Source organism: Onychomys torridus, chromosome 6, assembly GCF_903995425.1.
Source record: "Onychomys torridus chromosome 6, mOncTor1.1, whole genome shotgun sequence".
NCBI classification, from domain to species: domain Eukaryota; kingdom Metazoa; phylum Chordata; class Mammalia; order Rodentia; family Cricetidae; genus Onychomys; species Onychomys torridus.
The window spans coordinates 121,421,662-121,438,889 of NC_050448.1; the positions used below are offsets into that span (position 1 = coordinate 121,421,662).

At 44.3% G+C, this 17,228-nt stretch overlaps 1 protein-coding gene across 1 annotated transcript in view; it reads left to right on the forward strand.

Annotated features, from left to right (window-relative positions):
• Mcoln2 (mucolipin 2) overlaps positions 1-17,228 on the forward strand; it is a 50,797-nt gene that overhangs the window by 18,424 nt on the left and 15,145 nt on the right. The window contains exons 3-8 of the mRNA XM_036191216.1: positions 5,161-5,334; positions 7,214-7,367; positions 12,555-12,639; positions 12,740-12,836; positions 13,650-13,749; positions 16,748-16,860. Of these exons, the coding sequence (XP_036047109.1) occupies positions 5,161-5,334; positions 7,214-7,367; positions 12,555-12,639; positions 12,740-12,836; positions 13,650-13,749; positions 16,748-16,860 (723 nt within the window). The remainder of the gene's footprint in view (positions 1-5,160; positions 5,335-7,213; positions 7,368-12,554; positions 12,640-12,739; positions 12,837-13,649; positions 13,750-16,747; positions 16,861-17,228) is intronic.

Sequence of the window (17,228 nt, forward strand, 5' to 3'; positions counted from 1 at the left end):
AACTGATAACTTACTTTTTGTTTGGATTTCTGTTTCTCCACTAATATAATCCTACAAGTTACAATCTGTTTCTGTCACAACCTTGTTCCTGTGTGGCCTCATTCCATCTGGTTGTAGATGGCTTGGTCACTTCTTCTTACATCAAATCCCACCTTTCCTTCCTCCTCACCCCATCTCTTCCCAATCCAGTGAGTCCGAAGAGACAAGAGGCATATAGTTGGGGTTTCAGAATAGGAAACTTTTTAGAAAGAAGGAAAGAGAGATGAAGCTAACTCTGTTCTGTAACGATTTGTGATCTCAGAGAAGGCGTCTGCATTCTTTCCTGAGTTCCAATCTTTCCACCCCACCTCCTTTCCACCAATCAGAGTGTCATCTTGCTTTTACTGGGTACAGTATGTTTTCTCCTCCACTGATTTCATAATGAGGCCTTCAATCCCCAAGCTTTGCCAGATTACATTCAATGAGTATTTGTGTGTGTGTGTGTGTGTGTGTGTGTGTGTGTGTGTGTGTTATGTTTTGTGTGTCTTGTTCACAGCAAACCTTGACATCTAGTTTGCAGATGTAATTCTGAACGGTTTTATTAAATAAGGAACACAGAGCCAAATGCAGAGTTAAAAGCCCAAGAGATCAGAGTAGCAGCCAAGAGTTAAGACCAAAACCACCTTCTTACCCTTCACTGTCATCCTTCCCCTTTGAAAGAGACCTACTTCCTGTGTATCTGTCTTTTTATTGACTTTCTGTTCTGCCTTCTCATTGGTTGTAAACCCAACCACATGACCTCCTCATCCCTGTCTGACTATACAGACTTCCAGGTCTCTATGGTTAGTATTGAGATTAAAGGTGTGTGTCTCCATGCTGGTGGTGTCCTTGAACACACAGAGATCTGCCTGTCATGTGATTGGGATTAAGGGCATGTGCTACCACTGCCAGACTTCTGCTAAATGGCTTGTTAGTATCTCTGACCCCCAGGCACTTTTATTTATTAACATACAAATAAAATCACATTTCAGCACAAATAAAATGTCACCATGCTAGTTAGTGGTATGGAATGTAGTTTCTTGCTACTACTTACTTTTTGAAAATAGAGTCATTTAGTCGACACCATCCTCTCTTGCTCCTGCTGCACAGACAAGGTTGGTTCTGCCAAGGCTAGAGACTACACCATTTCCCTCTCATGATCATCTTTCCTAAGAGTTTTGGTGATTTGAGCCCTTGCCTGATGATGCTGGACTGTGCATAGAGACGTTGGTTTGTTCTAGGAACAAGAGAATTGGGAAACGTCCCTGTCCTTCATCCCAGACTGAGGAAGTTCCAGGCAGAGATCACAAAGCCACTGTCTCTTCATCTCAGAACCATGTTGATGGCTTTAAGTTTAAATAAGGCAGTGGCTTTAAATATCAGTGCATCGTATGCCTCATTCTTGACCAGCTTGTCAGTTCCTGCTCAGACACTCTGTGTTCCTTCAACTTCACTTCGAGGGAGGGTCTAACACCCCTGTGTTTAGGGTCAGGTGGCAGTGTTTGCCGTAAGAGTGTGACAACGTGATTGAGAGGACAAACAGGCCTTAGTGTCGGGCAGAACAGTGTTCAGACCCTTAGACACTTTCCAGATGTTCTTGCCTGAATGTGTGGCTGACTTCAGGTTGCACGCATGTACTACGGTGCTACCTTCATCGCTGGGCTCCATTGATGGTGACAGTTGGGTACCATTCCCTTTCTGACAGTGGTGCTATGAAACAAACAAGCCAACAGAGCCGCTTCCTCATGGAGTCCAGTTTAATGGGGGAAATAAAGGAAAAGCCATTACACATTTTTTTAATCACAATGCTCGGTATTCTGTGATGAGTTATTATCCAGCACCATGTACAACCTCCCTCTCGGTCTACCCCAGCTTGCGGAGGGGCCGTTCTACAGATGATGATGGAAGAGTTTCATTCACGGGGCTCCTCCCTTGTAGGAGATGGTAGTATTGACAGACATCACTTATCTGGAGAACTTGGCTTGAGGTTGCTTGATTTTCAGCACAGTTGGAACAGATGTGGGGTATCTTAACTGATGTTTTTTCTTAGAATAGCTGTGTTTCTAGTAATTGCTTAATCATTGGTATTTGAGGAATGTGACATGGTGCCATTAAGAGACTAAAGAGTATCACCTGTATACATTCTCAAGCAATGGTTGCTTTTATAATTCTGAAAAGCTAGCACAAAGTCCATTTTCAGTAGGAAGGCATTGTTTGTGGGACATAATAAAGAGCTTTGGAGAAGAGCTAGGCTTCCATTCCAGAGAGGTGGCTGGGGGCCATTTCCCAAAGGCTAATCCAGTTAACATCAATGTAAAGTGTAGCCTTGTAATAATAGGGGCTGGTTGTAGTGGGACAAGATAATGCACCTGGAGCTGTTAGTACGAGGGCTGGCCTATGGCAGTTGCTGAAAACATGGTGACAGTCGTCTTTAATTATTCAGTCTTTAAAAATAAGCAAAATATATTCCCATATTCAGCACTAATTGGGTTCAGTGTGCTCAAAAAGGGGACAAAATATTAGCTGGAAACATGACTCAGGGTGAAGCACCCATGTTTAACTCTAATGACCAGGGTTTAGATTCCAAGTACCCATGCAAAGGTAGATAGGCATATTGGCCTGTTATCCCTCTGCTGTGGGAAGTAGAGACAAGGGTTCCTCAGATCAAGCTGGCCCGCTAGACGAACTAAATGGTGAGCTCTGGGTTCAAGTGAGAGATGCTATCCCAATATGTAAGGTGGAGATGATCAAGAAAGACTCCCAATGTCAACTCCAGGTCTCCACACACATGTGAACATGTATACAAACATGTGCACACCTGAAGACATACTAAAAACCCAACCAGACAAAATACAAAAACTAAAACTAAACCCCTGGGAAGTCCTTATACCAATTTCGATGGTCTTAATGGCTAAGCTGTTTGATTTGTACATCATTGTGTATATACAGCATCCTGAGTAACACAGGGTGTTTCAGAACTGTTAGGGTCACCCAGTCTACTGTCCTGAGTTCATATGTGAGAAGCAGGTCAAGGTTCCATGATGGTTTTTTTGGGTGAGCACTCAGAGGAAACATTCTAGAGTCTTGATTCATAAGATAGCTGAGGGAAGTAGGAACAGTATGCAAGATAAGCTTGCTGTGGTCTGACTACCGCAGTGGCCTGTCTGTGAATATGTGTGGGGGTGGAGCTTTGAGTGAGTATGCGATGTGGGACAGAGTGCAGGGATGAAGGCATGCATTGCAGGCATGTGCATGTATGCACACTGTGTGTGGAGGGGGATCGTGCCTGTGTGATAGGGTGGGCATGGGCATAACATTATGTGCAGCTTCCTGGTTTCTTATAAACCTTTGGTGCTAGCTGTTTGTCCTGTATATGGAGTCTAAGAGGAAGACTACTGCTCTGGGTGAAGAGAGACTCTGAGTATTTAACTCTATGTCAGTAAATAGATTATCAGGGGCGGGGATGTTGAGACAGGGTCTCATTATATAACCTGGCTGGCCTTGAACTCATGGCAACCCTTCTTCCTCTGCTTCCCCAATGTTGGTATTGCAGGAGTGGTCATTATGCCCACCAGAAAGTGATTTCTAAGGGAGCAGACATCCCAAAGGACAGAAAACATCTGGTAGCAAAGTCCTGGGAGTGGTGTCATCTGTCTTTTCTATGAGTCATTGGTTCTTCTCTGCTTGATGAGACAGAGAAGCACATGACCATTCTGTCTCTCTGAAGACACTTCTGTCAGGTTAAGGAACCTCAGAGGAAGTCTCAGGAGAGACAGAGTGGGAGAAATCTTAATGCTTCTTCAGCTCAAGGTCCCTGTGTGTCCCAGCACCATTCTTTGAGATGTTTTCTAAGTCTTAATACTTAGCCTTATACTAAGAGTTGCTGATGTAGTGTGGTGAGGTGATTCTCTTTCAGGATTTGTGTTTTTGACATTGATGTTCTTAAAGGGTAAACCAAGGAATGGATTTTTCTTCAGATGCTGAGTATTGTGGAATAATATTTTAGTTGTGTAAAGGTGTGTTACATTTGTTTTTTCTGCCTCTGTTAATGATGCAAAGAAGTATTGTATTACATTTGTTTGATTAAATAAAATTAACGTGGAGCCAAGAGACTGAGTCAGCAGTTTGCTGACAGGAAGTGGTAGGGGGAATTAAGTGTAGTGAGGGTTCTTTAGTGGGGGCTGAGCAGAAGGATGGACCTTTTTTGGAGGGAGACATAAGCAAGGAAAGAAGGTTATCTACTTGCTATTCAGTCTTGCTGAGCTAGCAGAATTTCACCTCAAACTTTGAATCCTGAGTTCTATAGAAGGACAGAGATCTAGATAAAGTTCCCTTTAGTGGCTGTGTTAGAGCCAGTGACTGAGGGAATGGAATTCCTGCCTGGCTGCAGGCTGTGCAGCCAAACCACTGCTGGTAGCTGCAGAGTTGCAATTGCTGGTTGGGACAACAATTGCTTAAGGTGCAGCCACTGTATTGAATGCAAAACATTTGGTGCCCAAAGTGGGGCACCAAAATGTAGTTTTTCTTTTCTTTTCTTTTCTTTTTTTTTTTTTTTAAACACTTGGGTCTGCTACCCAGCTCCTTAATAAATACATAGAGACTTATTTTTACTTGTGGATGTCCGCCTTTGCTTGGCTTGTTTCTAGCCAGCTTTTCTAACTTAAATTATCCTATTTCTCTTTACATATTTTTTCTCTCAGCTTTTTACCTTTCTTTATTCTTTATATCTATCTTTCTTACTCTGTGACTGGCTGTGTGATTGGGTGGCTGGCCCCTGGTGTCCTCCTCTCTTCCTTCTCTTGCTCCTCACTCTTCTTTTGAGCCTACATTTCTCCTATTTATTCTCTCTGCCTGACAGCCCCAGCTACCCATCTCCTGCCGAGCTATTGGCTGTTCAGCTCTTTATTAGACCAACCAAGTGTTTTAGACAAAGTAACACAGCTTTAGAGAGTTAAACAAATGCAATGTAAAAAATGCAACACATCTTTGCATCATTAAACAAGTATTCCACAGCATAAACGAGTGTAACACATCTTAAACTAATATTCTACAACAGCTTAGAGGTGAGAATTGATAAGAATCAGAAGCCATTTTCTTTCCCTGGTAAATGGTAAAAGCCACATTCCTGTGTTTTCTTTGTAGCTTGTTCGGTTTGGCTTAGGTAACCAGTTGGTGGTGGCTTTCAAAGAAGATAACACTGTTGCCTTTAAGCACCTGTTTTTGAAAGGATTTTCTGGAGCTGATGAAGATGACTACAGCTGTAGCATATACACTCAAGAGGACGTCTATGAGAGCATCTTTTTTGCTATAAAGCAGGCAAGTGTTTTAAATGACCTACTTTTAAAGACTATATTGATACATGGCTGCGTTGTCTTAGCAAACTAACAAATATTATTATCTCATGTAAATTTTGCATGGCTTGCCAAGATCTTTACTACTACTTCAGATGCTAATAATAGAATTTACCCATTTAAATTTTTCCTCTAGGTTTTAATCTTTTTAGTTTATTGATTCAGAACCACTGCTTTGGGGAGATTATCCCAGAACAAAGAGTTAAGAGATTATAAAATCATGTTTGGTGCAGGTTTGAAACCCAATCTGAGATTGTATAGTGGTCTCAAATTTGTTGTCATAGCATTAATATTCCTAGCTAACTATTAAGAATATGGGATATGATACAGTGTGAGATTGGTAGGTCTGAAGAAAGCATTTAGGGGTAGTTTTATTTTTGTTTTTTCCCTTTCATTAATTCAATAAATATTTGAGTCCCTGGTATTTGGCAAGTACTACAAACTGATGCTGCAGCAGTGAATAGAACAGATAAAATCCTGGCCTTTCTAGAAGAGAGCTAGCTAAATGAAGAGAAATGAAATATATAGTATCAAAGGCTGGGTCCTTAATGGCAAAGTACCGGAAACATGCTACTAAGCACAGCTGACTTTCTTGCTGGCAGTGATAAGGAAGAAATTCCTTTGGCCATTCTCAGTGGTGCCTTGGGTGGGGTGGGAGTCCTTTTATGTGGAGGGACCTTGATTAAAATTGGGTGAAGACCCTGTTGCAATTGTTTAACAATTGGTGGACACAGCATGTGAAGGCAGGGAAGAAGTCACAGGGTCTTGGAATTGTAAGACTAAACTTTTAATTGTTAGCCAAGTTAATAAGGTTTTGTTTTGTTTATTTTTAGATGGGATCTCACTATGCATCCCTGGCTGGCCTGGAACTTGCTACATAGACCAGGCTGGCCTCAAACTCATAGAAATGCAGTTTTGCCTCCTGAGTGCTGGGATTAAAGGCCTCCATGCTCAGCTTTTTAAAAAGAATATTCTTGAAATAATTTGTAGTTGTTTGCAACATTCCTGTAACATTGTAAATATTCAATGGTAAAGTCATAGTAATGAAGTTGTAGGCTAGTGATGCCCTCTTAGTGAAGGCAGGCAGTCACGGAATTGTGCTAATGTAGGAGTGTTAGCTGTGTTAGTGTAAGCTCTGACACGTATTGGTTCAGGTCCCCAGTGAAGCAATGAAGGGGATGGGGAATTTTGGGTATGAGATGGATGTTGCAGTTTTCTGCAGTTTTGAATTTTTACTTGTTTTTTCTTTATTTTGACTAACATATAATTGAGTTATAATGATGAGGTACAAAGTGAGGTTTGGGTATTTGCAATTTTCATTAGCTGAGTGAGTGAATACCTCGTGGTAGTGGTGATATTTGGTCAAGACTCGAAGCAGTGAACTGAGTAGGTAGAGGTGGGGTTCCAGGAGAGGGAACTAAAAGAGCCGAGGTAGGAGTATGTCTGTCAAGCTCTGGCAATGGCCTGGAGGCCAGCGGGCTTTACAGGGCAGAGCCAAGAGACCTTGGTATGAGATTAAAGTCTGGGAGATGAGTCAGGCCTTGGTTTTGGCTGGGAGGAAGTTGGGAGTGTCCCTCAGGCTATCGCTTTGGTGTAGAGTTCGATGAGGCAGTGTGCCCCTGTTCAGCTGAAGAAAATGACTTGGTGCTGTGTTGAACTGAACACTGCTCCCCCCAAAGGCATTGTATAAGTAATAAAATCTGCTAAAATTGCATTCCATAAGGCATAACTTGTGTTTTTTAAGAACTTGTGTGTTTATTTAACTATATTTAACTATAATTTCACTGCGTGTGTGTGTGTGTGTGTGTGTGTGTGTGTGTGTGTGTGTGTGTATGTTTTAACAGTATCGTCATCTAAAGAACATCTCCCTGGCAACCCTTGGTTATGGAGAAAATGAAGACAACAGAACTGGCCTGAAATTCTGTAAGCAGCATTACAAGACAGGAGCCATGTTTTCTTTGAACAAGACCCTGAATATTGACAATGACATTGAGACAGGTAACAGCAGTGACCATTTCATCATGTGACTGTCATTTTCTGTGATGAGCAAAATGGCTCCCATGTACTAACAACTCAGTGGAGCCCGCTGGAGCCCGCTGGAGCCAGCTGGAGCAGGCTCTCCCTGGCACAGACTGTCACTTTCGAGGTGGCCTCCAAAGGCTTTGGTTCAGGAAACCACATGTTTCTGGAAATGGGAAGGGAGCACCGTTTTGGTCTATCTTTTTGATTCATCTTAAAATTCTGCAGTATGTGCTCTTAACCACTTATCCTTCTGCTTCCACTTTCTAAGTGTTGGGACCAGGGGTGTGCACCAACATACCTCCTCTGTTGTTTATAAAATGTGCAGTCTTCTTCAAAGGTGAATTGAGGTTAAGGATTATTATTCCTTCTCTTGGGCGATCACTTGACAAAAACTTCCCAGCCAACCATGCAGCCACTTTGTGCCATTCTGTTAAGAATGTAAAAGAATGTGTGAGCACACAGTGTGCCTTTGAGACTTTGGAGGTTTTGCTCTTCAGTCAATGGACCCAAGGCACACACCATTTGTTTCAGGTCATGGGTTTGCCAAAGCTAACCTGTTTTGGCTTTTAAGTACCTGACAGTACAGGAGGGATCCTGTAGTAGAGTGGGCTTTAGTTAAATGATGACATCTCATAGCCCATTTAGCCATATTTCTTATTCTGATCTTGAGGTGTTTTGGTAACACAGGAGGACCCCTCCCAGAGGGCAGGGATTTTACCTGTTTTCCTGAGTTGACTGTTCCATATGTGAGCAAATGTGCCCTAAGCTCTGGATCCTGAAAGAAGTCAGTGGGTCACACTGGTCCATGCAGTGTCTGGCTTCCAGGCTGCTCTCAGAGTCCATCTTGGGGCCAGTTACTTGGTCATGAAGCCACCACCACAGGTATGTTCCTGGTCTTCCTGTGCTGTGGCTTTTGACCACCTGAGAGCTATTGGTAGATATATGGCTTTTCCTAGGGAGATGTGAATGAATGTGTATTTGCTGCAGATAGGACACCAATGACAGACCAAAGAGCGGCTTCCACCCAACAGTAGCTAGTGAACTGAGGACTTGGTTGGGGTTATGTACAGCAGTATGGGTGACTCAAAGGCAGTTGCATCCTGTGGAAAGCCCACATAGCACAGGTGATTACTTTCAAAGGCTGCACCCCATGGATCCCTCTTCCACTAAGAGATCACTTGACCCAGCAAGTGTTCACTGCTTTTGTGACTTTGGAGAGGGCTCCATGGATCTTGTAACTTTCAGTGTTTCCTGAGCTCTGTAAGTCTCCTTAGATTTCTGAGTTTTAGCAGCCTCCACCCTCAATGTCTACATCCTTCAAGGAGGGAACATTCAAGGCCAGAGGGAACAGCTACCCAACAGGCAGTCAGGGCTCACCGCAATCCCTTATGTGGGAGCTCAGCCACGCCTAACCATGAGGTGATCCCTCCAGCTGACCTGGGAGCACATCACAGCTGGTCCTGGCACCCTCAGCTAGCTCCCACTTTCCTTTTGAAATTGTGTGACTCAAATGGGATGTGTTATACAACAGTTTCCCAGCGACATATATGCCATGTTTTGCTTTTTTTTCTTCCCTGACTGAGTTTTCTGGGGAAACGTTTAAAGAAATGTGGTCAAAGTCAGTACCAGTGGCTAGGGAAGATGGACAGGGCTAAAAAGCAAGTTTGATTTGTTTCCCAATGATTGGACAGTGGTGGCTTTGTTACTTTCCTTTCTATAAGTATATGGAATATCTTAGAATAAACGGAGAGAGGTAGACTATTAATGTGACTTTAAGAGAGATTGTCTAAGTGTACTGCTGCCTTCTCTGATCTTATTAATTATAATTTGTCAAAGAGAATCTGTAAATGTTTTGAAAAGCTATAAAGATTTTTTTATATATTAGATACTTAATTTTCTTGTGTACGTTAGAGAAAGTCTGCTAATGAGGTAAATGTGGGTTGATTTTTCACATTGCTGGAAGCCTCCAGGTAGTGAGTTCCATTTGACTCCCTTGGGAAGTGGTTGCAGGTTAAGAAAAGAGCTTGGTAGATGCTGTCCTATCTTAGCTACTCATAAACGCAGCACTTCCTTTGCTGCGTAGGAAGTCGTCCTTCAGGTTTCAAACACAGACAGTTGCCTGCCTGTGTGACTGGCCGCCCGGTGGGCTGAAGTACAAGCTGCAAAGCTGCTTGTAGATCTAGTTGACTTTAGTTTTTGTTCTGATGGCCAGGATTCCTGTTTAAAAATGTACCTTTACTGCTCCGCCTTACTAAGGGACAGTTGTGAATCCCATAAATAAAATCCTTTAATAATTAAGTGGCCATCATTTTAATACAGCTTAAGTGGCCCTTATTCAGTATGCTTGGAAACAGGAATGTTTCAGACTTCAGATTTGGGGTGAGGGGATCCTCTGTCTCTCTGTCTCTCTCTGTTTCTCTCTGTTTCTCTCTGTCTCTCTCTGTCTCTCTCTCTCTGTCTCTCTGTCTCTCTCTCTCTCTCTCTCTCTCTCTCTCTCTCTCTCTCTCTGTGTGTGTGTGTGTGTGTGTGTGTGTGTGTGTGTGTGTGTGTGTTGGTATTGTGGTCCCCAAAATATTGTGCACCCTAGTAAACTTATCTGGGGTCAGAGACAGAACAGTCACAATATTAAACATAGAGGATAGGCAGTGGTAGCACACGCCTTTAATCCTAGCATTCCAGAGGCAGAGATGTACCTGGATCTCTGTGTGTTCAAGGATACAGCCAAGCATGGTGACTCACGACTTTAATCCCAGAAAACGAGCCTTTAATCCCAGGGAGTGATGGTAGAAAACAGAAAGGTATATAAGGCGTGAGGACCAGAAACTAGAAGCATTTGGCTGGTTAAGCATTCAGGCTTTCAAGCAGCAGTTCAGCTGAGATTCATTTGGATAAGGACTCAGAAGCTTGCAGTCTGAGGAAACAAGACCAGCTGAGAAACTGGTGAGGTGAGGAAGCTATGGTTTGTTCTACTTCTCTGATCTTCCAGGGTTCACCCCAATAACTGGCCTCAGGTTTGATTTTATTAATTAGACCTTTTAAGAATCCTGCTACAATGTGTGTGTGTGTGTGTGTGTGTGTGTGTGTGTGTGTGTGTGTGTGTGTATCCCATATATATGTGGTTTATTAGAATGGCTTACTTACAGGCTGTGGTCCGGCTAGTCCAACAATGACTGTCTACCAATAGAAAGCAGTTGTTCAGTCCATGAGGCTAGATGTCTCAGCTGGTCTTCAGTATATGCAGGAATCCTGAAGAAGAAGGCTCTGAAGCCAATGAAGGAATAGGCTTGCCAGTGAGAGTGAGGGCAAGCAGGCAGAGAGAGAGAGAGAGAGAGAGAGAGAGAGAGAGAGAGAGAGAGAGAGTCCTTCTTCCGTGTCTTTTATATAGGCTGCTACTAGAAGGTGTGGTTCAGATTAAAGATGGATCTTCCCACCTCAAAAGATTGTGTAGACTTTTCTCCTCGAGAAATCAGGTCATTGCTTAAGAAGTTTAAAATTTTGGGAGGATTTTAAAGATTTGGAATTTTTAGAACAGAGATGATTACTCCCTATAATTTTTATTTTTAATGCATTTTTTAGTTTATTAAGATTTTAAAATATACATTTGTGTGTGTGTGTGTGTGTGTGTGTGTGTGTGTGTGTGTACACTCGCATGCCATGGTGTGTGTGTGGAGGTCAGGGGACAAACTGTGGTCTGTTCTCTCCTTTTCTATGCAGACTCGAGATTGAACACAGGTCATGAGACTGGCGGCAAGTACCTTTATCCATTGAGCCATCTCATTACCCCTAGTTCTGTTTTTCTTTCCAAATGTCCTTAGCATAAGACATGATGACTGCTTTACCATGTCCACAGCTCTTTAAAGCCAAGTCTAGCCTGTGACATTCTGAGGAGATCACCATTTTCTGGAAAATCCTATGAGGGGAGCCATCTGAATGATGACGCTGTTGTTCTAATATATAGAACTGCTAATGCTGCTGGAGTTTTGATGTTATCCTTGGGGTGTCTCCCTTCCATTTTAGGAAACTGATTTTGCTACTAGCAAGCTCTTGGTGCTTCAGGAGCACTGACTGTGGTGTATTTCAGAGTGTTCTGAATATATAGCGAGCTAACATGTAGCTTTGGAATTACAAAGCAACAGAAAATTTGAACAACCAAGCGGACATTCATAAGGCAAATTTTACACACAGTATAAAATTAGCTTACAAACTCTATCATGTTTCTTTGAATGTAAGACTCTATTAATTTAAACAAAAATACACATTATTTTTCACCTCATTAGCAGGCTTCCTCTACTGTATGCAAGAAAAGGGATCCTAAACCAAGAAGACAGGTCAGCCTCAGCAGAACTCAGGATGTGGAGGCAAGAATGGGTGGGTTTACATATTGATGGACAGCAGATAATTGTGCAACCATAGCTTTATGGTTCCTTTATTTCCTTGCCTCAGTCTCTTCAGCTGTGATATCATCAGCACTGCCCGTCTCTCACATTTGCTTTGAGGATTAAAGAAAACAATTCATTAACCAGAGAGCGCACATGGCCACGGCACGTTGCCTATAGTATGCTGTGCATGGAACTGTCTGTTCAGTTCTGTGCCCTAGTGTTTGGCCCAGGGTGGCACATTTTTATTAAGCACAAATATATCCCATATGTCAGGGGCGTGTTTTGGGTGCCAGCTACTCTGGAGGCTGTGAGGGTTTAAGAGGGCACAGCAGAATTGCACTCTTGCTCAGTGACCTTGTATCTTGAACTCACAGAGATCCTCCTGCCTCCACCTCCCAAAAGCTGGGGTTAAAGGCATTTGCCACCCATCCTCTGCAGACCACTACATTTTCAAAGAGAAGAATGTCCTTCACCAAGCATTTTTATTTCATCACACCTGGTTGAGATTGTGCATCCGGGGAAGGAATATCGCATGGGTGATGCGTCCTTCCCAGTGCATTGCAGCAGGAGGCAACTGAAGCCTGCTTCCTCCTGCGACTGCCCATGTTGATGTGGTCCCTGACTGAAAGTGGTACCTGCCAGCTTCTCCGCTGAAGAGTTACTGTGCTCCATGCTGTGGTTAGCTTTGTGAGACATTCAAAGGGTCCTGCTTCTCATCACATGACTGCTGTCCTCATTTCAGCATCAGGTTAGATGACCATTCCTTGTCTGTCTGTCACTCTAGACTGCCTTCACCTAGACCTCCAGGGGCTGGACAAGGAACCCGAGGACTGGGCACAGACCCCTTTCTTCAGGCTGGATTTTTACCGGTAAACACAACATCAAGCCTCAGTCCCCAGGAGAGGAGGCCTGGGAGGTAGACAGTAGTAACTGACACTAACAGTTCTGCCCTTACTGTATTTTATTCAGGCTCGTGCAAGTCGATATCTCCTTTGCCCTCAGAGGAATTGACCTGCAGGCACTTCATTCCCGAGAGGTACCAGACTGTTACAGCTTTCAGAATACGGCAAGTATCTGTGTTGTTCGGCAGCCCCCATCTGCTTTGTTCTCTGTGGATTTTGTAGAAGAAGATAAACCCTGCAGCCTACAGACATTAGATGCTGCTACATTAGAGCAGCTTTAATGATGGTATGGTCTCATCTAGAGACTGTTTCATATGAAGATGGAGCCAACCTTTTCTAACTCCCTAAAGCTGTACTCCTGGGCTGGGAAGGTGGCTCAGTGTTTAAATCATGAGGACCTGAGTTCATATCCCTGGCACCCTCAGAAACCCTTCACCCCTTTACACTGTAGTTTTCAACATTAACAGAAAATTGTAGAGGAATTCTCCCAGTTAGCTTCAGCTGTCAGCTCGACACAGCCCACTGCGATCTGAGAGAACGTCCACTGGAGGATCACCCAGATTAGATTGGTCAGTCAGCACCTGGGTAGAGCATTTTCTTGGCTGCTGATTGATGTAGGAGAGCTCATCCCACTGTGGGCACTGCCATCCCTGGGCAGGTGGTCCTGAGCTAGATAAGAAAGCAGGCTGAGTAAAGGTTGTAAGCAGCCTTCCTCTGTGGTGTGTCCTTCAGTTCCCACTGTGAATCCTTCAGTGATGAGTACAAGCTGCAGCTGTAGGCTGAAATATCCTCGGACTGCTTACAGTCAGTGTTTCATCACAGTCACAGCAGCTAGACCACAACCCATGTGCTGGGGCATGTTCATTGGTATGATCTCTGTATTCGAGTTCTGTCTGGGTGCCGCTGACCTTTGTAAGCAGTTGACCTAATGACTCCCACCTCCCATTGGACTATAACCTCTCCATCTCTGTCTCTAGGTTACCTTTGACAACACAGCTCACAGTGGAAAAATCAAAGTCTATCTCAACAGCGAGGCCAACATAGAAGAATGTAAAGGCATGAACATATCTGGGTCTAGTAAGTGTGCTGTACAACCTGCCCTTTGTGTGTTATGGGATGGTTTAGGAGTTGGAGAGCCGATGGGATTGCTGTAGTTGGTGGTGGGAAGAAAGTTCCTTGAAAACAAAGCTCAAACACTAGTCTGGAGACGTCTGCCCATGTCAGCAAGTGTTTATTGGTTCTCTGGAAATGAGTCAGTAGCTAAGGAGATCAGCCTCTGCAGCCAGATGGCCTGGGTTTGCATTCTGGTTCTGTTGGCCATGTCTGGGGCCTTAGACCTGTTTCTTGGCCTCTCTGCTTTGGACTTTTCTACAGAGCAAAAGCAATGACTGCATTTGTTGAGGAGCTGGTGCTCGTGCTGAGGATGAGAGTCATCAGAGTTGCTCAGCTCTAACAGAGGAGGGAAAGCCTTAGTGAGGGAGACTTCCATGAGCAGATCTCTAGTGTATAGGTAGGGGTAGGTGCAGAAGTATGAAAGGTACTTCTGAGGAAGAAGGTAAATGATCAATTTGACCAAGGATGAGTGGAAATCATGAAATGATTCTTACAGAAGGTATGTTTTGATCCAAGCCTTGGACAGCCAGAGCCTAGAGCGCAGATGGCAGCCTGAATAAGCATGGGGACATTTCCGCAGTCACCTCATAGTCCATAGTCCTAAAACAGCCTTGCTGAGCTCAGTGTGCGGTCACAGACCTGCAATCCCAGCACTACGGAGCTCTAGCCCCTCCCTGTGGCCAACAGGGAGAAACACACGCCACACCAGCCTAAATAACTAAACTGCTGTTCTTATAGAGGTATCTTAAGAAACTCAGCCTCATCACCAGGAAAATACGCATTTAAGTAAAAGTGAAGGGTTATGAAATCGTTAAAAGGCTGAGATTTAGAAAAGAGCTTAGGAGATGGCTTCTGTCCTCTCTTTCATTCGAAGCTATGTGGTGGCTTGAGAATCTCTGCCTGAGAGACAAGAGGCGACATCTGGTGGGCTCTTTCCTAAGCGTTCTGATGTTCCTTCCCACTCACTCAGCTTCCAGGCTGCTTGCTTCCCCTGTTGTTACCCACATCCACCCACATCTCCTCAAAGCAAAACCAGGCAATGTCCCCTTTCATCTGCTTCCTGATACCCATTCCCCAAGTGTGCTTCTGGTCTCCGTCAATTTGAGTTTCTAACGAGTCACAGGAGGCTTGGGAACTGGTGGCCAGGGCTTCCCACTGACGGGGGATGTGAGAGTATTTACTTGCTGCTGGGTGGGAGTTAACATGTGTTTGGACAGCCCTGAGCCAGTGTCCCACAGGCATGCAGTGGAAGGGTGTCTATATACATCAGGTGTTCGGCAGGGTGGAGTGAGTCGGGTATGGGACTTCCCTTGTCAGAGTGCCACTGTGTATTTCCGAACCAGTGTTTTCCAAACTCAAGTTTGCAAGCTGTTTCTACAAGGCAAAATAGTTTCAGTGAGATAAGAAATCAGCGACTGCTGGATGTTGCCAACACTTGGGAGGCTGAGGCAGGAGAATTTCCACTAGTTCACATTCAGCATCAGTTATTGTATTAGTTACTTTACTCTCTATATGTGATAAAATACCATGACCAAGGTGAGTTTGTGTTATGACCTTCTGTAATGACTTAAAAAGGAAAACTTACTTGAGCCTATGGTTCTAGAGGGATGAGAGTCTACCACGTCAGATAGACATGAAGTAGTAAGCTGCAGGTTCACACCTTACCCCGCAACCAGGAAGCACTGGGGCGGGAAGGCAGGGAAGGGGAGGGAGGGATGCTGTGAAATGCCATCTTCTAGGTAAGTCACAGCCACTTCCAACACATTCCAACCACAGACTCACAGCAGCTGCAGAGGCGGAGGCTTTCACTGGGAATGCATGAAAACGGACCCTTCAACAGTCAGGCATGGGTGGAGAAGGGACTCAGGGGCCCTGCCCTGCCCTGCCCTGCCCTGATGAGCTGCTTGCTACAGACACATTCAGTGAAGAGAGAATCACTGCTTTCAGTGGGTGCCAACTTATGACCCCACCAGGCTCCAACTCATAATTTGAATCCAGTGGTCACACAGATGGGTCACAAATCAGATCAAAAGCCATGAATCTAGGAAAGGGACTAGGTGCTGGCAGGGATGCAAGGAGCTGAGATAATGGGGGCAGAAGGTCAGAATATATTATATACATTTATAAAATTATCAAACAGCAGAATTAATCAAGAAGAAAGAAAATCTGAACCTTGACCCCCAGACAAATAAACTGAGCAGGGGTGAATAAAGCAGGGTTCGGCCAAGGGCAGGTGTGCCTGTTGCAGGCATGTGCTTGTGACAGGTCCCCAGGCAGGACAGAGAAGAGGTGGAGTCACATGTGGAAGGGAAGAGCAGCGGCTACAACGTGTAATCGTGAAGTCTGGCAGCAGCTAAGCTTACAGGTCTCTCTCTCTCTCTCTTTCTCTGCACAGCGTCCTCCACTGTGCATTCATTCCAAAGCAAAGCCCAGGTCACTGCTGGCTTCCTGACGTTCATTCCCAGGAGTGATTTTCTTGGCATTGGCATGCAGGGAAAGCCTTTCATTTAGTGCTCTGGTGGGGCAGTGCACTGCAAGGCTGATGAGCAGAACTGTGGCTTCTCAGCGTGGCGTTTTCATTTGCTCTCTTATTAATAAGGCCAACTTGCTGTCTGTCTCTTGGTGTGAAGCAACTTAGGCCATACTGGCCCTTTCACCTCTCTTGCGTGGAGCCTAAATGGATTACCTTCTGTTGAATTCTGTCCTACAGAAACTGTTCATAAAGAATTTTGATGAACATGGCCTACATTTGTAAATTCTTGACCCTTCCCTCCAGGGTGTGTTGGCTTGTTTGTGGACTTCTGAATGAATGCAGTATGGTTTTGCTTCTGATAGTTACTGTTTTAACAATAGACAAAGCGATTTTTCTTTGAATTTCCCTTCAGACTGCCATTTGCTGGGAAATTATTCTGCACAGTTTGTGCAAGGTGTACCTAACATTGCATTCTGCCTTGCTCTGCAGTTCAGAGAAGCACTCACTATGTCCTGGTGTTTGATGTGTTTGTCATTGTGACCTGCCTGGCATCCCTTATCCTGTGCACACGGTCCATTGTCCTTGCTCTGAAGTTGAGAAAGGTGAGCATGGCGCTTCCCCCTCCTCTCTCAGCCTGCAGCCTGCATTTGTCCAGATCCAAGGGTCTGCCCACTCTGGGCTATGCTGCCCTTTCTCAATCGTTTCCTTTACCATCCTGACTTACAGGAAGTAAGAAGAGGCCCTGGGGACTAGTGTGATAGGCTGGTTGGTAAAGTGTTTGCCACGCAAGCATGAGGATCCGAGGTTGATTCCCAGCACACATATGAAAAAGCCATACAGGACTGCATGTGACTGTAATCCCAGCTCTGGAGCAGTGGAAACAGAGGCTCCTTGTAGCTCACTGGCCAGTCAGTCTCAGGGAATCAGTGACTACAGGTTCAGTGAGAGACATTGTTTAAAAAAATAAGTG